The 22,376-nt window shown below is 38.1% G+C and overlaps 1 protein-coding gene across 6 annotated transcripts in view; it reads left to right on the forward strand.

Moving 5' to 3' along the window:
* Positions 1 to 22,376, forward strand: part of pphln1 (periphilin 1) — a 141,678-nt gene that overhangs the window by 2,675 nt on the left and 116,627 nt on the right. For 4 of the 6 annotated variants that reach the window (XM_069903306.1, XM_069903303.1, XM_069903305.1 and 1 more), the window contains exons 2-4: positions 3,102 to 3,312; positions 6,540 to 6,640; positions 12,012 to 12,194. In XM_069903306.1, coding sequence (XP_069759407.1) covers positions 3,309 to 3,312; positions 6,540 to 6,640; positions 12,012 to 12,194 — 288 coding nt within the window. In that variant the 5' untranslated portion in view covers positions 3,102 to 3,308. Of the gene's footprint in view, positions 1 to 3,101; positions 3,313 to 6,539; positions 6,641 to 12,011; positions 12,195 to 22,376 lie in introns of those variants that run through there. The other 2 variants (XM_069903307.1, XM_069903308.1) reach the window with 2 other exon arrangements.

The following is a 22,376-nucleotide window of genomic DNA, read 5'->3' on the forward strand; positions in this document are numbered from 1 at the left end:
ATTTCTGACGACATCATAGTCCATGCACCAACAAAGGAAGAGCATGACAAATGGTTGAGGCGTGTACTATCTAGACTACAGGAGGCAGGCCTTACTGTGAATGGAAACAAGTGCCAGTTCGGTGTGTCAGAAATGGACTTCATGGGACACAGACTTACACGGGAAGGACTAAACCCTGCAGAGGCCAAGGTGAAAGCTATTGCAGAAGCACGTGCACCTCAGAACGCAACAGAGGTGAGGAGTTTCCTGGGATTGGTCAATTTTTGTGCAAAGTTCATTCCTAATTTCGCTACAGTGGCAGAACCACTAAGGAAACTAACCAGGAAAGGTGTATCATTTCATTTTGGATCTGAGCAGAAGAAAGCGTTCACAGCGCTGAAGCAAAGCCTGACAGATGCAAAAACTCTTGGATATTACGATCCGGCGGCATCAACCAAAGTCATAGCGGATGCCAGCCCGGTTGGTTTAGGAGCCGTGTTGGTCCAGATGCATGATGGAGGACCAAGAATCATTGCCTATGCCAGCAGATCGTTATCAGATGTGGAAAGAAGATACTCTCAGACAGAGAAAGAAGCACTCGGACTTGTATGGGCCTGTGAGAGGTTCCATGCATATTTATACGGCATTGAATTTGAACTCATCACAGATCATAAGCCATTAGAGGTGATCTATGCACCTAGATCCAAACCATGTGCCAGAATAGAGAGATGGGTACTCAGACTACAACCCTACAAATATAAAGTAATCCACATTGCAGGGAAAACAAACATTGCTGATCCGCTGTCCAGATTGGTGAAGGATGGTGGACCACAATCCAAGTCAGAATTGGGAACAGAAACCGAGAGCTTTGTACGCTTCGTAGCTATTCAGTCGACACCGAAAGCTGTGACTACGAAGGAAGTCGAGAGAGAATCCGAACGTGATCCAGAACTCAGGGAAGTAAGAGAATGCATACAGAGTGGACAATGGGACAAGTGTACTCACAAGGCTTACATTCCCATTAGAGACGAACTTTGTTGCATCGGACAGTGTGTATTAAGAGGTTGCAGATTGGTGATACCGCAAAGATTGAGACCGAAGATCGTATCCTTAGTGCATGAAGGACACCTAGGTATTGTTGGTATCAAGCAAAACCTCAGGACCAAGGTATGGTGGCCAGGTTGTTATAAAGACGCAGAGAAATTTGTTAAAACTTGTCACGGATGTCAAATCACAAGTAGGAGTAATCCGCCAGAACCGATCCGGAGTACGCAACTCCCGACAGGACCATGGATCGACGTAGCTGTTTATTTTCTTGGACCTTTACTGACGGGTGAATCAATTATGGTAGTGATAGATTACTACAGCAGATACTATGAGTACGTGGTGTTGAAGTCCACAACCACTGAAAAAACAATACAAGCATTAGCAGAGATATTCGCAAGATATGGATTACCTGTTACATTGTACTCTGACAATGGTCCACAATTCATTTCAGAGACATTTGCGGAATACATGAGGACCACAGGTATCCACCATCATAAAGTAACTCCGAAATGGCCACAAGCCAACGGAGAAGTAGAGAGACAAAATCAGTCCATTGAAAAACGATTGAGGATTGCATACGCAGAAGGACATAATTGGAGAGAAGCATTGCTATCTTATGTGGCTGTCTATCGAGCAACGCCTCATGCAACCACTGGAAAAAGTCCTGCAGAAGCATTTTTTGGGAGAAAAATCCGCACAAAAATGCCAGAAATAAAGGAAATCCGAGACGACCAGGAGATGAGGGACCACGATGCTGAAAAGAAAGGTGCAGCAAAGCTGTACACAGATTCGAAACGTGGAGCCAAGTACTCAGACATCATGCCAGGAGATAATGTTCTAGTGAGGCATGAAACTGGTGGCAAGCTAGACACACCTTATTACCATCAACCCTATACTGTCGTATCCAGAAGTGGCAGTATGGTGACAGTCAAGTCTCCGACTGGAGTCCTGTATAAGAGAAATGTATCAGGTGTAAAAAGGTACCAGTCCAGAGATACATCGAGCGAAGAGGTTGAAAGGCCAATACGAGATGCTGAAACTGAGAGACCTGATGATGTTCCAGAAGCAGTTACCAGCACTCCTGATGAAGTGACTAGAGCGCCAGAAACACTCGAAGCCGTGGCAAGCAGTATTTTCGACGCTGAGAGTGAACAACCGAGAAGCGACGACAATATCGCAGGCAAGCCGAAACGAAACCGGAAAGTGCCCAAACGATACGAAGTCTTTGTGCCATAGTTTTAATAAGAACTTTGGTACAGTATTTAATCTTGTATCATAAAGTGCATGTATGAGTGCTGTAGGAAGTAAATTTTATGTAGTTGAGTTATAGTATTACCATTAGTTATGACGTTTGTAGGTTTCCGAGGGATATTGGTAAGTGAAGGTAAAGTTTATTTCTGATTAAAGGAGGGATGTCATGATAATGAATATGTATGAGATGTACCGGAAGTCACGTGGTATGAGAGATAGATAAGAGCACAGGCAGGAGAGCAAAGGAAACTGGAAAATAAAGACACTGAGAAGTTTACCTGATAAATCTGGTGTTCGATGTTTTATTAACTTCACATTTCGGGCCACAAATGTGACAGGGTTAATTTTCAAAGGGAAGGAGGTGTAATGTGAAGGGACAAAAGTGAAATGAAGATGAGCGGTCTGAAACGCCCTATCCTGGACGATGGAAACATTCATAATGTTAAAAAGAGAATTGGATTTGGAGAAGATGAAACGAGCTACAGGATTGCTTTATAGAATGAATATGGCTTCAATGGACTGAATTGCCTTCTTGGTGCCACAACTTTCGTGTTATGCCTGATCCACCTCATTGTTCACCCACAAATCTCAAACAGATGTTTATTTTAGTCTTTATTTCTTTCAAAGATTGCATGACCATTGGGCTGGCAGGACAAATCCTGCATTTAGCAGTGGTGCAAGGCAATGGCATAGTGAGAGAGGGAGCTATCACACCCCCGAGCACCTTCTTCAAAAGTGACACCTTGTGAACAGTTTTTTTAATTGTTTAGTTCCCTTGTGTGGGGAATAAAAGTCTAACCACTTTTTTTTACGTTATTGCATAGCCTTGGAAAAACTTTCTGGATTCATTACTTTATTTGACCAACCTCCTGGTGTTTTGAACTGTGTTCAGTCTCCTGTGATGCATTGGTGGCCGCTGGTAACTTGGCATCTGGGGAACCAAAACAAACCATGATGCCATCACCTCCTCTCTGAAGTTGGATGATCCTGTGAAATGTCATCTTTTTCATGTCACAAGTCAAATCCCAGCTATGTGTAAGTTTCATACATATTGACACATGAAATTAATGAGTGTAGAATACAATTACGTATATTATAGCTAGGTAATGAAATATTTCACATAATGTAAAAAATGATCATTACCCCAAATCAAAATGTTATAATATATTTTTGTCACACGCTGATACTGTCTGTTGTGGCATAAACAAACATACAATTGCTTTGTAAACTTCCAGTTTAACACAGCCACCTCAAAAAAAAACATTTCTGCTAAAAATACCAGAGAATAAGTGTCTTAGAATTGTCTGAACTATCGGGAAAAACATTTATGTTGTCAAAAATGTGTTCTGTAAAACTGCAAATTTTCCTCTGTCTTTGCCATTACTTGATTGTAGGCCAACAAAACCTTTGTAAATATATTCTAGAAATGTTGAGCATGGTTGGAAGGAATAGCTCTAAAGCTATTTTACTATCTCCTTGGAGCGTTAAAAGGTGCAAGCTTTATTAACTTTGCTCAAATGAAGCCAAGACAGAAGTTGTTGTAGTTGCTTCAAACATTTTTCACATTGTTTTGTTTTCATTTTACATTTAAAATGTAACATAATTAAATAAAACCCAGTTTTGTTTTGATTTTAAATACAATAGATTTATGAGCTGACTGTAAAACTTTTTATTGTTTTGATTTTAAATACAAAATAACAATTACGAGCTTTTAAAATTGTCTTCCTTGTGTTTTGATGTTAAATACAAAATAAAAATGTAGAATGAATTTAAAATTATTTAGTATGCATTGAGGTTTTTTTATGTGCTTGCTTGCCCTATCTTTAGAACCTGACTACTTCCCTGGTGCAAGGTCAGAATAATCTGACTGTTGCAGTGTTTTTATGGAGGGGGGAGGATGAAGAAGACTACTAATTCTGATTTGGTCTTGGTCTTCCACTGTGAAATGCTGCTTTGAGTATCAGTTGAAAGGAAATTTTGCATGAATGTTTCCTTGTAGTGGAAAATGCTATCACATCTTGGCATTGAAGCTTCCACAATTGAGAATAAACAATAAATCCATTCATGGTAAATCAGTGGCTTTAACAGTTCAGTAATAATTTTGTTTTTGAATTAATTATTTTTGTACTGAATTACAAAATATCAATAATATTTTTGTTTGTGAAATTTCATCATCATTACCTTAATTTACAAGATCAAATTTGATGTTTCATGGTAGACCGTTCAATGGTGAAGTTCAATAACTTCCAAAACAGTTGATTTACTTTTTAGTGTTGATTAATAAGGGATTTGAGTGAGCATTTTACATTCTGAATGCTTAAATTTAGAAATTTTATCCATAGTGTTTTTGTAACCGATTCCATGACATTTCGTGCATTTAGCTGGCATAATGAAATATTAACCAATTAAACTGTGTTTCCTATAGTCAACATCTGCAGACATAAATTGAGATTGGATCATAAAAAAAAATTGTAGTTGGTTTGAAGACGTGGTGGAAGAATAAGTGGAAAAGCATTGGGAGGATTAACGCTCCTGGGTTTTAAAAAATATTTTTGGGCAACCCAATTAAAGTTTGTCACTTTCCTCTTTGATGGAGGAGACAAGTCTTCATGGGTAAAATTGGAGTTGCATAAGGTTGGTGAGAAGATGGTAGAAAACCTTGTATATAAATGGAATTTTAAATTATTATCTGGCCCTAAAGAAGCCCCCCCCCTTGTAAAGCATATAATTACAATATATAAAATTAATGGTCAAATTGGGGACAAGGCAGGGTCTTTCACCAAAAACATCTCTGGCTCAAAATATGCTAATTCCATTTAGAATTGATAATAAAATCCTGGACACTTGGTCAAGTGTATTGAGGATTATTATGAACAGGGACAATTTATGACATTTAAGCAAATTAGGAATAAATGTTGAATTTAAATACATCTCTTTTATGTTATCTTCAATTAAGATCTTATTTTGGGGTTAAATTATTTCACTATAGTGAAATAAAGACTTTGGCTCAAAACGAGAGCACAAAGTTATTTCAAAAATGTATTGCTTACTTCAGGTAAGAAACCCTAAACAAGGGCTTGATAAATCAAGACAAAGGTGGGAATCAGATTTGGGAATAGGAATTGATCCATTTTGCTGGTCTAACTTATTTTGGGACTCTATGATTAATACAAGGTATTTGCTGGTGTAATATAACTTCTTGCATCAGCTATACCTTACAAAAGTCACATAAATTCAAATTGGAAATAGCAGATGAATGTTTTCGATGTGGTCAAGAAATAGGTACTTTCTTGCATTCAACCTGGTCATGCCCTAAAGTGAAGCCTTTCTGGGAAGATTTGGGTAATCTGGAAAAAAAATTACTTGAATTTGATACCCTCAGGTACCTGAATTATTATTATTGGGGAATTTAGAAGACATAATACCTAAAATGAGGCTGTTGAAATATCAGTTAAAATTCATTAAGCTCGCTTTAGCAGTGGTCAGGAAATGCATAGCAGTTACTTAGAAATCTGATTCACAACTAGGTTTAGCCTGCTGGAAGATTGAAATGCATAATTGTGTACCCCTGGAGAAGATCACCTATAACCTCAGAAACAGGTGTGATGTATTTTTAAGAATATGGAATTCATGGCTAAGGTACATTGGAGTACATATTTAACTATTTCCACTCATGTCTCTTTCCCCCATTCCCCACCCCACCCAGTGCTTGCAGCACTGAGGATCCTATATAAGTCAGGTTATTTGTTCCTTGATGGAAGTGGGGTTTCTCCTCGGTGAAGCCAATCTTTTCTTATTTTTTCTATTTTCTTGCTTTTCCTTGTTGTTTTTTGAGGGGGGTGTTGGGAGGGTTCCTCTTATTTTGTTCTTTCTCTATTATCTTTCTATTGCAAAAAATTTTTTTAAGTTTTTTTTTTAAAGTGGAAATTGTGCTAATTTGTAGGAATATGCCTGGGTTTTAGGATTAGGTAGATGGACCATCATCTCAGGACAGACTGGAGGGGAGGCCACAACAGTAATACTAGTGGCTAAGAGACGTGGATTGGTCTAATCGTTTGCAATGGTACATGATAACACAGGGCCTTGCCACTTCAGTAATATTGCAATTTATAATATGGGCGAATTGATTGTGCTCAGCAGGCATCTTTCAAAGTTGCCGTGATATGAAAAGGCAGCATAATATTCCTGCAATGAAAATGGCAAAATAAAATATGTATATTCATTTAGTACACACTTGTAATGGACCTATTTTTCTGTTGCAGCTAAGGATCACTTAGAAGAGGAGATGTGGTCTGAGTCACGATCACAGTGTGGTGAAAGAAATCAACCAAGCCATTTCCATTCTGGATCACCACACAATGCAGTATGTTCAATTATAAATGGGCTTCTTTTTCATCTTTGTACTTCCAGGCACTGAAAGCTAAAGTTCTAACTAGATTTGATAAATACTTATGCATTCCATCACCTTATTTTTTTTGCACACTGTGAACCATATCAATCAAAATACATACAAACATTTCCCTCTTAAATATACACAGTGGCATTTTCTCCCCTTTTTCCCCCTCTACCTTCCCTTCCCCCCTTCCCACCCCCCTCCAAACCCATTAAACGTTCAACATATCTTCTCTTCTTTCTTTGGCTTGGCTTCGCGGACGAAGATTTATGGAGGGGGTAAATGTCCACGTCAGCTGCAGGCATGTTTGTGGCTGACAAGTCCGATGCAGGACAGGCAGACACGGTTGCAGCGGTTGCAGGGGAAAATTGGTTGGTTGGGGTTGGGTGTTGGGTTTTTCCTCCTGTGCCTTTTGTCAGTGAGGTGGGCTCTGCGGTCTTCTTCAAAGGAGGTTGCTGCCCGCCAAACTGTGAGGCGCCAAGATGCACGGTTTGAGGCGATATCAGCCCACTGGTGGTGGTCAATGTGGCAGGCACCAAGAGATTTCTTTAGGCAGTCCTTGTACCTTTTCTTTGGTGCACCTCTGTCACGGTGGCCAGTGGAGAGCTCGCCATGTAACACGATCTTGGGAAGGCGATGGTCCTCCATTCTGGATCTTCAGCAGCGTGGACTCGATGCTGTCGACCTCTGCCATCTCGAGTACTTCGACGTTAGGGATGAAAGCGCTCCAATGAATGTTGAGGATGGAGCGGAGACAACGCTGGTGGAAGCGTTCTAGGAGCCGTAGGTGATGCCGGTAGAGGACCCATGATTCGGAGCCGAACAGGAGTGTGGGTATGACAACGGCTCTGTATACGCTTATCTTTGTGAGGTTTTTCAGTTGGTTGTTTTTCCAGACTCTTTTGTGTAGTCTTCCAAATGTGCTATTTGCCTTGACGAGTCTGTTGTCTATCTCGTTGTCGATCCTTGCATCTGATGAAATGGTGCAGCCGAGATAGGTAAACTGGTTGACCGTTTTGAGTTTTGTGTGCCCGATGGAGATGTGGGGCTGGTAGTCATGGTGGGGAGCTGGCTGATGGAGGACCTCCGTTTTCTTCAGGCTGACTTCCAGGCCAAACATTATATATACAATAAAACCATTAAACAATGTCATCACACATGAAAATAAACAAGAAAATTGTGCCATCTACTTTTACACACTGGATCAAGTCATTTTGTCTTATCATTTTAGGGGGTGGAGGTCCGAGACAAGCCCTCTCTGTTATGTTCCATGTACAGTTCCCGAATTTGTTCAAATAATGTGACTTTATTTTTTAAAATTATATGTTATTTTTTCCAATGGAATACATTTATTTATTTCCATGTACCATTGCTGTACTCTCAGGCTTTCTTCTGATTTCCAAGTTGACATGATACATTTTTTTGCTACAGCTAAGGCTATCATAATAAATCTTTTTTGCGCTTCAACCAGTTTGAGGCCTAATTCTTTACTTCTTGTATGACTTAGAAGAAAGATCTCTGGATTTTTTGGTATGTTGCTTTTTGTGATTTTATTTAATACCTGATTTAGATCTTCCCAAAACTTTTCCACTTTCTCACATGCCCAAATTGCATGTACTCATGTTCCAGTTTCCTTCTTGCAACGAAAACATCTATCTGATAATGTTGGATCCCTTTTTAACTTTTTGGGTGTGATATATAACCTGTGTAACCAATTATACTCTATCATGTGTAACCTCGTTTATTATATTCATAGTTCCAGAGCATAACTTTTCCCATATTTCATTTTTTATTTTTATGTTTAAATCTTTTTCCCACTTTTGTTTGGGTTTATAGCTTATTTCATAATTTTCCTTCTCTTGCAGCTTAATGTACATGTTCATTATAAATCTTTATTATCATTGTTTCTGTAATCACATATTCAAAGCTGCTTTCTTCTGGTAATCTCAGTCTGTTTCCCAATTTGTCCTTTAAATAAGGTTTCAGTTGATGGTATGCAAACATTGTACTGTGGGTTATTCCATATTTGTGCATCATTTGTTGAAATGTTAATAAATTATTTCCCAAAAAACAATTTTCTATTCTTTTAATTCCTTTTCTTTCCCATTCTCTAAAGGAAAGGTTATCTATTGTAAAAGGGATTAACTGATTTTGCGTCAATAATAATTTTGATAGTTGGTAATTTGTTTTTTTTCCTTTCTAAGTGAATCATCTTCCATATATTGAGTAAATGATGCAATACTGGTGAGCTTTTATATTGCACCAGCTTTTCATCTCACTTATGAAGTATATGTTCTGGTACTTTCTTCCCTATTTTATCTAGCTCTATCTTAGTCCATGCATTCCATCACTTGAGAATCAATTGAGTACATTATTGAATCGTAGAAAATTGATAATATAATTTGTCACATTGTTTTCATGCTAGTTGAAGAAATACTTGCCAGCTCGCTGAAAAATCCCTGTGGTTTTTAGCAATGTACTTTCTAAATGAGATGAAGGTTTCTACCTCCACCCTTTCAGGCAGTCAGCTCAAAACCTCAAACATCCTATCAATTAAAATGTTTATCTTGTGTACTTTCTTATTCTTCTCACTTGATTTAAATGTATGTCCCTTGCTCAATGATGCTTCTACTGAGAGAAGTAGGCTGTCTCAATTTCTGGGCCTCTCATTATTTTCGTTTTTAAGTCTCCCATCAAGTAAAAACACAAAATTTTGGAGAAGATCAGCAGGTTGAAATGTATGAGAAAATGCTGGAAAGTGAACAAAAGAGTGGGGGGAGGGGGAGAGTCTTCCTTCAACATCTGTTGCCAAAAAAATGCAATCTTGCAGATCTTTGTTTGTATCTTAGGTTTTATTATGATCCTAGATAATTTCAACCACAAACACGACAGTGTCCATATCTTTCCCATAATATGTGAATGGAGCTATATATGATTAAGCTTAATCTCTTTGGTTCCATATTCTATGCCTTGGGTAATAAAGGAAAGCATTTTCACTGATGAAACTGTATATTTCCCAAAATGTAATTCTGATACTTCTCTGGATTAAATTGTATTTGCATTTTTTATGCATGAATGACCAGTCCATCCACATATTCTTGGAAATGTAAAGTTTTTTTTCTGTCAACCACTTATCTTGTTTCAGTCAAGAGAACTGCCTTGCTAACAGCCTTCTGGTCACCAAAAAAAAACCTGCTCACCTGTTACCACAATATTCTATGGAAAGGAGATTGATCATTGGGATTGGTTACATGACAACCTGGTTTGGGAATTTGACTGCCCAGGAACACAGAAGGTAGTAAACATAGCCAGGTTCATTAGAGGCTTTGATCTCCCATCTAATGTGAGGAACTGCCTGAGAAGGCAGCCAAAATCAGAAAAAAACTGTGGCTATGTGACCACCCTGGAAAGAAGGTTCAGAAGCATAAAAGCCAGGATATCTGGGTCAAGAACTTTTTTTCCAACAGTTATCAGACTTTTGAACTCCTATTGTTACACTTATCACCGACTGCTCTGATAGCACAAAAGGACTGTTTGCACCCCCCCCCCCCCTTGCTTCCCCTTTCTCCCTTTCCCCTTCCCCAGTGAATGTAACAATAAGCTCATAATCACCTTCTGCTTCATTCTTGGGTACTTGGACCTTTTTTTCCATTTTTATTTTGTTATACCAGCTTAATGAATCATGTTCTTTAAAACTAATCTTTTGCTCTTGTACTTAACACAACTGATTCTCTCTCGTTCTTTCAAAGAAGGAAACCAACTTGGCCTTGGTTTCACTCCAGTTCCACACCATTATAGTTGACACTTGGCAATGGTTGAGAAAAGTTACTGTCTATTAATTTAATTCCAAGGTTTACTGCTGTTTGCGAGCAATTAGATAAGTTTTATGGGCAAATCCTTTGTACACATCATCCACAGAATACAATGAAAAGTGGGTGTGAAACTAAGGAATGGAGAATGACAAGAAATGAAGTGAGAAACCTTCAAAAATTGGAACAATTTATGAACCATTATCAAACAGCATTCATTTCTTAACTTTACTAATATCTAAATTTAAATGTGAATAATATGATGTATTTGTGAACTACTTTTGACCCAAGCTCAAAATTAATTTTAAAAAATGGTGTGTTAATAAATGTGTGATGCTCAGAGATTCACTGGACGTCTGGCTTATTCCTTGCATTCACTTACGTAGTCTTCCCCACCCACTTTCTTTAACTTCTAGATTCTGGACTGCTTGATCTTATTCATTTACAATTCAGGCAAGATTGAAATCAATCACTGGGTTAGGCAAACAAATTATCTTACAATATCTCTAAGCTTTTCAGATCCATGTTTGTAACACCATTTTTTAAACAAATGTAAAATACTATACTTCCAAAACTATAGTGACATTAAGATTAAAAGTGCTGACACTCGTCGAAAGGCACATATTTATCTCATATTAATCGGGTGTAGAATACAAACATTAGCGTGTGACATTGCAGTTGAATGAAATACTGGTTAGGCTCCACTTGATGTCATTGTGCAAGAGTGTGTGCAGAGGAGAGTCACCACAATGTAGCATTGGAGGGTGTAAGTATGGACAGAAATTGGATACACTTGGCTGTTTTCATGAGAGAAGGAAGAGAAAGAGGGGTAAGCTGATCAAGGTATATAAATTTACAAGAGGCATAGACAAGCTAGATCATTAAAATCTTTTCCCCAAGGTAGGAATATCAGAAACCAGAAGGCATAGATTTAAGGTGGGGGGAAAGAGTTTTAAATTGGATTTGACAGATTTCTTTAATATGCAGAGAGTGGCAGATATTCGGAACATGTTGCCGGAGGAAATGGTGAAATCAGATGCCCTGACTACATTTGATGTGTTCAGATAGTCATTTAAATAGGTGTGGCGTAGAAAGATAGAATTCTAATTCAGGTAAATGGTACTGGTGTAGATGGGCAAAAAGTTGGCATGGATGTTGTGAGAGTCCCTTCTTTGTGTCTTACATTTGTGATTCTATGACATAGCATGAACACCAGCAGAATAGAAAAGATGCGCATTTAATATGTGGTATGTGCTGACTTCCGGTAACTGAAGATTATTATTTGGCAGAGAAAATAAATGGAAGTCTTAATTTTTGATTGCTAACCAATAGCTCTCTGGTTTGGAAGTAACTAAGCAAGAATTGAGACACTATCATCCACAATGGAATAGTTTTCCAGCACTCAATGTTATTTAAAATGTGTATTTATTGTAAAAGTTGCAAAACTGTTTGATCAACTGCTGTTTCATGAGATAATCCCAATGTTTTACGTTTTTAAAAAAAAGTTTAAGGACATTTTCTTATTCTGTCAGGAATTTCAAAGAACAGTACAAATTACGCAGAGGCGGCAGGACTACAACTGTGGTGCTGGAGGAGGAAGGGGCACCACAAGCCATAATTACACTCATTTGGAAGATTATCGAGGATATTCTGCTGACAACCGCGATTCTGGACATGACCGACGATTTGGTCCATCACTCAAAACAGGCTCATGGGTAAAGATAACCTTTTTCTAACATAAAAATCTGTGCTTAAAATTTACAAGAACTTTATGAATTTAGCTTGTGAAGTCCAGAATACGAGCAATGTAGAATGTGGTGCTTTTGATTCATTGAGCCTGTGCTGGTTGTGGAAGGGCAAGCGAAGGTTTAGACCACAGTATTGCGCTGATTTTGAATCTTTGCATGCTAGTTTAAATTTCTACTTTACTCTGACTACAGATCATTTAGTTTGCAGCAAGTTGTTAAGTTTGTTGAGTTGTTTGTACTGGAACCAATTCTGATAAACTTTACATCTGAAATCCCTTTTTTCTCTTTGGCTCTAATATTTGATTCATTCGATACATGAAAAAGCATAATGCAATTGAAATCCTCCTGAAACTTTTCTAAACAAATAGAAATGATTCCAATGTTGTCTTATCAGAAAATGGGAGCAGATGTAGGCCTAATTCCCTATAACTTTCAATTTCTCAATTTTGCAAATACTTATCTTCAGGAGTGATTTTTTTTTTAAATCCCTCGACCCATGGAGAGAATAGTAACCAGGTAAAATGGCAGTTTACTGCTCTAATGGTGGAATACCCAATAATTATCATTTGCTTTTTTTCCCAATTACTGCTCACCACTTGGTTCAAAGCAATGAAGTGTTTATATATTTTTGGATTTTTTTTTTAGTTTAGAAATATTGCATGGTAACTGCCCCACAAACTTTGCTGCCCAAATAAACCAATTAACTGACAAATCCCCTTTTTTTAAGCAAGCACCCAGAGGAAAAACACAGACATTGGGGAGAAAATGCAAGCTTGTTACAGACAGTGCCAGATTTCTGACTTGACCATTTCGTAAATGGTCAAGTCTCTGGTGCTGCAATCGCTTTGAGCTAACTGGCTGCAGAAGTCCATTACTCTATCCTTGTCCTCAAACAGTTTGTCAGTTTTGTGCCTTGGTATTTATCTAGCTGCAACAGACCAACCGCGTGCGCGTGCGCGTGCGCGTGCGCGTGCGTGTGCGTGTGCGTGTGTGTGCTGTCAATGTTTCTTCTGTAATTGTGCAGCAAGTTCCATCCCTCCAATATGATCCGGAAGCGGTTAACACCTGAGACCCGAGTGAACATTGCTTACCATTGGCACCTTTATGAATCCTGGTTCCCACGAGGCAGTTGCCAGCCTCATGTGAGTCCTTCAGTCTCCGAGCCCCACATTTGTCCGCTGCTATAGTCGCCTTCTCTTCCATTGTTTTCCTTCTTGGTAGTGGATGTTCTTCTCTGATGGCTTGAACTAGTGTGCTGTCAAGCTGGAATCGCCACATCGAGATCAGATTCCGGGCAGCTAGGCGGGGCACATGTTTGGAAGATGGTGGCAGATTTAGGCCATAGGCTCTGCTTCCCAAATGAAATTGTGGAAAGAAACCTCAGACCAGATTGTCTGCCCTGATCGGCCTCACTCCATCTTGTTTATATAATTGAGCTTGCAGTTCCCTGGGAGGATGCAGTGGAGGAGGACTATGAAATGCAATAAACTAAGTTACCCTGAGCTTGCAGCTGATGTGCAGCAGTATGGCTGGAAGGCAAGGGTCTGACCAGTTGAAGTAGGCTGCAGAGGATTTGTAGCCACATCGATATCAAGGCTGCTTCGGGAGTTGGGAGTGTGAGGAAAGGCACACCAACAAGCAGTCAAAGATCTCTCCAGAGCTGCTGAAAAGGGTAGTCAGTGGCTCTGGGTGAGGAGAAAGGATTCCGCCTGGATACCCAGGTAAGTGAATGGCATCTAGGGGGTGAACCTGGGATGCCGGAATTCACTGCTGAACCCTCTGGGGGTGTAATGGTTCTATTAGCGAAATACTGAGGAAGGAGAGTGCCCATTTGATAAGCCAGAAGAGGCCACCACTCACCACTGCCTCGCAGAATCTAAGGAGCAAGTCTCATGAGTGTAATAAGGGATATTAAATCTAGTCCAACATTACATACCTCATAATGCCCATTGCCCATTTCAGCCAATGGAGCACCCATTGGCAGGGCAATGGACCTTATTGTTTATTTTCTCAAGAAACTTGATTTCACTTCTTTGGGGGCTCGATGTGATATATACATTCACCCAGCAATGCCCCAGTTTCAATTGGGTCATAAGTTCAGAACCACGCTGGGAATCTGTCCCGATAGCTGACAGGAGTCTTGGAATATCTGTTGCAGACGAGTGCAGTGCTGCTGGAGTGGCACTCTGACACCTCATTGGGCTGCTTCAGGGCAGCTCCAGCACCTCACGAGGCAGCAGTGGCTCAATTTGGGATCAATGGCCATCTTCATTCCCCATAATCTTCCATGCAGCTGGAACCACTTTGCCAGTGCCAGCGAAATGCAAATGCAGCCGCACCCCCCCCCCACCCCGCCAAATGTGTTGCCCTGACGGTAAAGATCAAGTAAATTTAGCAAAGTCCTAAAGTGGGCCAAAATGTTTATTTTCCCCACCCAGTAGGTACAATTTATTGGATCCAATATGGACTTCAATCTAGAAAATGATCTATCTGCATAACTTGGCAATGTGGGATTTGGTTGAGGAAATGTACTGACGTTTTGGAGCTAAATAATCTAATTAAAATGGGGCTGACGCTAAACAGCCCATTGAATGTCAGCAGTTCTATTTCATTTGTAAAATTTTACCCTCTGAACAGCCAGTTGCATATCCAATATTGCTATTGGGTTTCATTCTCACATTGGAAGTGTAATCTATTGATGTGGATGAATGCAAGAAGAAAGTTGCCAATCATGAGCCTCCTCGTAAATGGTCAAGTTGGATCCACTCCTGTCCTTAGACTGTCCCTATAAATAACTGTGTAAATCTAACTGCAGGTACCTAGAATTACATTTCTGTGAAATATTATTTTAAGTAATTGCACTTTGTCTCACTTCAGCCCTCCAGGGTTCCCTCTGACTGTAACGCTACTACAGTAAAACCATACCTAACAAAGGAAAATGAAGCTTCAAACCCCATTTCAATCATTCACCATAAATTATTGCAAGAACTCTCTCGCCATTCCACCAGTCATGACTGGCAAGAAATTCAATTGGTAAACCGCTGTATACCTGCTCCTTTGTCTGGGTTTAGGTGAACATTGTGCTTCATGTAAATTTCAAACTGTTTGGAAAGGATTGACATCACAGTTCGACATTCAGTTCACAACTTCTTTATTGGGAACAGTCTCTTTTAATTTTAAAATTTACGTGCCACAGTCGCAGGCTGATGACATCATCAGCAATTACCCTTTCAGCCAGTTTCAGCGCTCATTCGTTTGGGCAGGAGGTGATGTGACTTCACTCCACCTCTTATACTTGGTGCTAGACAAAGGGAAATGGATATGTCGAATTTCCCCTTTTGCATTCACACGGGTAGGTAAAGCATTGGAAGTCTGGGTATTATCTGTCTTGAAGCCTCTATGTAAAACAGGCTTAAGAAACATATTCTATGTTTATTTTTTGCCAAATTAAGTATTGGATCTTTAATCTTGACCTATTTTGTGAAGTCACGTACTTTTTATTTTGCCACGGTGAAATGCACTTGAGCGCAATAATCTTGTTCAAAAACCAATCTCAGTGACCTGGTCGTCCTGCCTCAGGTCAAATTAGCTTTGGTGGACTGCACAACAGTAGCTTAATTTATCAAAAATAATTAAGCTTGATATATTTGCAAACTATTTTCTCTGTTTGATAACTCTGGTTTAACATTGTAACGATCAATTTAATTCGATTTCAGTTGTGCAGAATCCTGGTCATTTTAATGAACTGGGGAAGGATGGCATCGACCCTTCTGCACCTAAGTTTAAAATTAATCACGTTGAGCCATAATGGTGCTACCCACAACTCCCACCCACTTATGATAAACATTCTTGACAGTTCTTGATGATTAATGCATTAAATATGACATGGACCTGTTCCAAATTACTTTCTTTAGCAACAGGTCTACTAAGGTGGATGCCATCTCTGGACAGCAAAGATGAATATATTGGGATGCTCTTTATCAACTGCAGTTTGGCATTCAACACCTTCATCCCCTGAAAATTGATCAACAAATGCCAAGATCTAGGATTCATCACACCACTGAGTACCGTAAATATTCGTGTATAATCCGAAAAATTTTGTACTGAAATTCTAGCTCAAAGTAAGGGGGTCGCATTATACACGAGGTTATTATTTTAACAATTTTTTCTGCCAAGTTTAACGATAAGTAAGATTTATCAGCAGCTGCCTACATTGACGGCAGTGTGACTAGGTTGGGGGGGGGTGAGAGATGGCAGTGTGAATTGAGCGGATGAGGTGCCAGTGCGACTCAGGCGGGCGGGGGGGGGGGAGAGATGCCAGTGCAACTTGGGCGGGTGAGGGGGGAGAGAGACACCAGTATGACTCAGGTGGGCGAAGGGGAGAGATGCCAGCGTGACTTGGGCGGGTGAGGGGGAGAGACGCCAGCGTGACTTGGGCGGGTGAGGGGGAGAGAGAGATGCCAGCATGATTTGGGGGGGGGGGGTTGTATTATACACAAAATGCATTATACATGAATATTTACGGTAATTTGATCCTGGATTTCTTTACTCCAAATCACAATCAGTAAGGATCGATAAGAAACCCCCTCCACAATCTCCCATCAGTTCTGGAGCACTAGAGGGCAGCCTTCTTTGCCCTCTGCTTGACTCGCTACCATGTGGCTCAGTACGACAACATCATCATCTACAAAATTGCTGATAATATGGGGGCGTGGCAAGATGGCGTAGAACAAAGACGTGGGTTCTATCACTCCCTGGGAGGATTAATTAGTGCCTGAGTTGTAAAGACTGTTTAAAAATTAAAAAGTTTATTAGATGCATTATGAAGTGTTGGGGCTGCAAGAAAGGAAGAGGTCAGAAGCAAAAGAAGTTAGTTATTAAAGTTGTGGGGAAAAAGTGAAAAATCTGAACCTACCGAACAGAAGAAGCACCAGGATTGATTAAGCATGGAATCCAAGCCCCAGAGGACATCTTTGGATGAACCTGGAAGAAGGTCGACGTCTCTGAGGATTCAGCTGACCAAAGATGGCGCCGACGTCGGTCAGTACGTTCATGAGCGCAGCGCCGTTAGTGTGGCCGGGAGCAACGAGCTGAGCAGGGCCACACAGGGGTACAGTCGGGACAGCGCTGTAGGCAGCATTCCAATGTGCGCCGACGTGCCAGTGAGTGCACACTATCACACAACGGGCCCCATGTGCATGCACCCATCGTTTTTGTGAGGTCCTGACGTGGACTAGGGTTCAGACATATAGAAGGATGGCAAGAGAGGATGTTTTAATACTGGAGGATGATGAGGAAGAGCAAATCGAATATTTGGATGAAGAAGATCAGGAACTGTTGTTAATGGCAGCTGAAGCAATGGAAGGTAGGCCCAGAACTACAAAAATGGCTTCTCCCTTTAAATCTCTTGCTTCACCTACTTCAAATCCTTCACCTGGACCTGATGTGGTTACAATGTTTGAGGAGTTAACAAAACAGAATGAAAATATTATCACCTATATAACCACTGGTTTTCATAACATCAATGAACAATTTGTTGAAGTACAGGAAAGATGTAATAATGTCGAAGACAGAATGGATCAAGTGGAAGAATCAGTGTCTGGTTGGGATATGCAGAAGAGAAGGTTTATGAAAAAAATTGACTCTTTGGAAAATCAAAGTCGAAGGAAAGTTAAGATAATTGGACTTTCAGAAGATGTTGAAGGTCAAGATCCTACAAAACTTTTCGTAAGTGGATTCCAGAAATATTAGGGGTGGAAGCATTTCTGAATGGATTAGAACTGGGCAGGGCTCATCAAGCGTTAAGAAGAAAACCTTTTCCAGGACAACCTCCGAGAGCAGTTTTACTTAGATGTTTAAGATATCTGGATTGGGAGTCGATTTTGCGTCTTGCTGTGAAGAAAGCTCGAATTGATCAGAATCCAATAATGGTCCAAGGCAGTAGAGTTTTCTTTTATGCTGATTTAAGTCAGGAGGTTATAAAGCAGTGTAAGGAGTTTAATCAAGCTAAGACGGTGTTGTGGAAGAAGGGTTATGGGTCGACATTTAGATATCCAGCAGTGTTGAAAGTGTTTTATCAATTTTTTGAGAAAGTTCAAGATGCTTTAACCTTTGCTAATTCTTTACCAGATAATAAGTTGAGTTTTGACCATTCCAAGAAGCCAGCATTTAACATTCCTAAAGTCAAGAATGGAAATGCGAGTGAATTGCAGGAGATGGAGATGTTGCAGCTGATTGATGTGGCAGAAGATATTATAAAACAGTCTGGACAATAAATTTGTGATTTTTTTTTTCAATTTTTTTTTTTGCAAGTCCAAGTGGGGAGGGGTAGATGACCCTGCTGAATTCGAAGTCATCTGCCACTAGTGGTACCGACCACACCTGGTCGACGAGGGGGTACTGTTTTGCAGTTTGTGGGGGGAGGAGGGGGATTTTTGTGTTTGCATTTTTGGTTGCCTTTGGGGGATTTCTTTAGGGGGGTATTTTATTTTTAGTTTAGGTTAGTAAGAAAGGCATTTTTTCTGTCTTTTTTTACTAGTTTTAGAGAGGGAGCCAGTTTTTATTGTAATAGTAAATTGTGTTAAGTGCCACTCTATAGGTGATAATGAATAATTTGAATTTTGCGACGTTTAATGTTAAGGGGTTAAATCATCTGATAAAACGGAAATGTATATTGGATTATATTAAAAAGTTGAAGGTGGATATAGCATTTTCACAAGAAATTAATTTAACAGAGAAGGAACATTTGAAATTGAAAAGAGATTGGGTTGGACATGTGATGGCTTTATCTTTTAATTCTAAAGCTAGAGGAGTAGCGATCTTGGTAAATAAGAAAGTACCACTTATTTTGGATTCCTTTTTTGCTATTTCTGGTAGAATTTTGGTGGTGAATTGCAAAATTTTTTTCAGAAGCTTGGACTTTGATTAATGTTTATGCGCCAAATGAGGACGATGAAGTATTTATTACAGATACTTTTTAAAATTTGAACCAATTGATTGGAAATATTTTGGTGGGAGGGAATTTTAATTGTTGTTTAGATTCTTTGTTGGTTAAATTTCCAAAGATAGTAAAGAGAACTAAAATTGCAAAGAGAATAATTGAAGTAATGAAAGACTTAAATTTAGTGGAAATATGGAGAAAATTAAATCCTACTGAAAAAGACTATTTATTCTGCACGGCAAAATTCATTTTATAGAATTGATTTAGTTTTAGTTTCAGCTCAATTGCCAGGTAGATTTATACAAGCAGAGTATAAAAGTAGAACATTGTCTGATCACTCGTTGTTGTTGGCTTCTTGTTTGGGCACTGAGAAGGTAGGAAAAACATCATTGGAGATTTAATGAGATGTTATTAAAAAACCTGAGTTTGTTAAATATATTAGAGAACAAATTACTTTTTATTTACAAATGAATCAAGATTCAGTTAAGAGTAAATTTGTTTTATGGGATGCTTTCAAAGAATATTTGAGAGGTCAGATTATTAGTTATATAGTGAGAATTAAAAAACAATATTTGATTGAGAGTCAGAAATTGGAAAAAGAACTTGAAAGGTCAGAAAAAGAATTTCAGAATAATTTTACTGAAGATAATAAGATACAATTATCTAAATTAAAGTTACGATATAATACTTTGCAATCATATAAATATTAAAAAATGATTCCGAGATCGAAGCAGCGTTATTATGAGTTAGGCGAGTGAGCACATAAAGTTTTGGCTTTGCAACTGAAAACTGAACAGGCATCAAGAACGATTAATGCAATTAGGAAAGATTCAGAGATTACAAACAAACCACAGGAAATTAATGAGGAATTTTTTAGATTTTATAATCAACTTTTATACATCTGAAAGTAGGCAAAATGCTGAGTAAATTGATTTGTTTTTGGCCAATTTAAATTTACCATCATTGAGTGGGAAGGATATTAATAATTTAGACAGTTCTTTTACGGAATTCGAATTAAAGGAAGCATTGCAATCAATGCCGGGAGGAAAGTCTCTGGGATAAGATGAGTTTACAGCAGAATTTTATAAATAGTTTAATGATCTGTTGTTTCCAATTTATATGGAAGTTTTGAAACTGGCAACTGAGATAGGTTCATTTCCAGAATTGTTTACGAGGGCATTGATTACTATTATTCCAAAGAAAGATAGAGATCTATTAAAAGTGTCTTCTTATCGATTAATATCATTATTAAATGAGGATTATGAGATTGTGGCAAAAGTATTGGCTAATAGATTGGCTAATTATTTTCCAAAATTAGTATATGTTGATCAAGATGGATTTATAAAAGGTCGATATTCAGTTGATAACATTACTAAATTGATTTCCAAAATTAATGCTGCTAGACAACAAGTTAATCAACCAATGATAGTGGTGTTAGATGCGGAAAAGGCTTTTGATAGGGTTGAGTGGAAATTTTTATTTAAGGTTTTAGAAAAATTTCAGTTTGGACCACTTTTTACTATTTGGGTTAAACCTTTATATACCAATCCTTCAGCACGAATAATGAAGAATGGACTGATTTCATCGGCTTTACATTATCTCTGTCAACTAGACAAGGTTGTCCTCTTTCACCAGCATTGTTTGCTCTGGTAATAGAACCTCTAACTCAGGCTATTAGGCAAAATTTGGATATTAAAGGTATTAAAATAGGTGAACAAGAATATAATATTAACATGTTTGCTGATGATGTTTTGATATATTTAACATATCCTAAAGAATCTCTGAAAGTGTTGCAAAATTTATTAAATCGGTATGGTATATTTTCAGGATATAAAGTTAATTGGGAGAAGAGTGAAATATTATCGATATCAGATGAGGATTATACAGATTGTAGACAGATTACTAAATTTAAATCTAATAAGATTAAATATTTAGGAGTTATAGTTAATAGAGAATATCAGGATTTATGTATTTTGAATTATATATCATTGTTAAATAAGATTTAAATTGATTTACAGAAATGGAAAGATTTACCATTAATTGAGAGAGTAAATTGTATAATAATGAATATTCATCCTAGTATACAATATCATTTTCAACCTATTCCATGTGTGATACCAAAGAAATTTTTAAAAGAATTAAATTAATTCGATTATTTTTGTGGAAGGGTAAATTGTCTAGGGTCTCTATGCATAAATTAACATGGCGATATGAATGGGGAGGACTTCAATTTTCACAATTATTACGAAGCGGCACAGTTGAAATTTATTAATAGGTTATTTGATGTGTGGGCCAAAGTTGAATTGGATCAAATTTGTGAAAAAGAAATGAGTCAATTTATTTATAAATGGAATCCTTTATTGTTACAAAAATATAAATTATCAGTATTAAGGCATATATTGGATATTTGGTACAAGCAAGATTAACTTGTAGGTTCTAAAGGGAAAATTTCAGTTAAATCACCGTTGTATCAGAATAAATTAATTCCATTTTCTTTAAATAATTCTTATTTGAAAAATTGGGAATTGAAGGGAATAAGTACTTTACAAGACTGTTTTGAGGTGGGTAAATTTTCTACATTTAATAGACTACAAGAGAAATTTGGAACTTCATCAAATTCTTTTTTGGCTTATTATCATGTCCGAGATTTTCTGCAAATACAATTTGGTAAAGATTTAATTTTACCAAGTCAATCTAAGTTTGAGATTTTAATGGTTGATAAGGAAACAAAAAGGTTTATATCAGATATGTATAGGTTGTTTCAAGAAAAGATGGATAAAGTTGGGGTATATAGGACAAAAGAGAAATGGGAGAAAGATTTAAATATTGAATTATCTTGGGAGGAATGATCAAATATGTGTACTGATAGTATTACAAAATTAATTAATGTGAGATAGAGTATGATTAATTATAATTTTATCCATCAATTATATTTGACTTGTGAGAAGTTGAAGAAATATGGGTTCCATATGTTTTTTAGATGTGGAGAAAAGGCAGGTACTTTTATGCATTCTGCATGGACATGTAAGAAAGTTAAATTTTGGGGGGGGGAAAGTTATAAAATATTTGAGAGGTTTATTTAAAATTGATTTGCAAATGGATCCAATGATGTGTTTATTGGGTTATATGAATGCTGTTATTCCAGGATTGGCTGATAAGTCACAATTGGCATTTTTGCACTTAGGGTTAGCGGTTGCAAGAAAATGTAT

The sequence above is a fragment of the Narcine bancroftii genome, chromosome 11 (genome assembly GCF_036971445.1).
Source record: "Narcine bancroftii isolate sNarBan1 chromosome 11, sNarBan1.hap1, whole genome shotgun sequence".
NCBI classification, from domain to species: Eukaryota; Metazoa; Chordata; class Chondrichthyes; order Torpediniformes; family Narcinidae; genus Narcine; species Narcine bancroftii.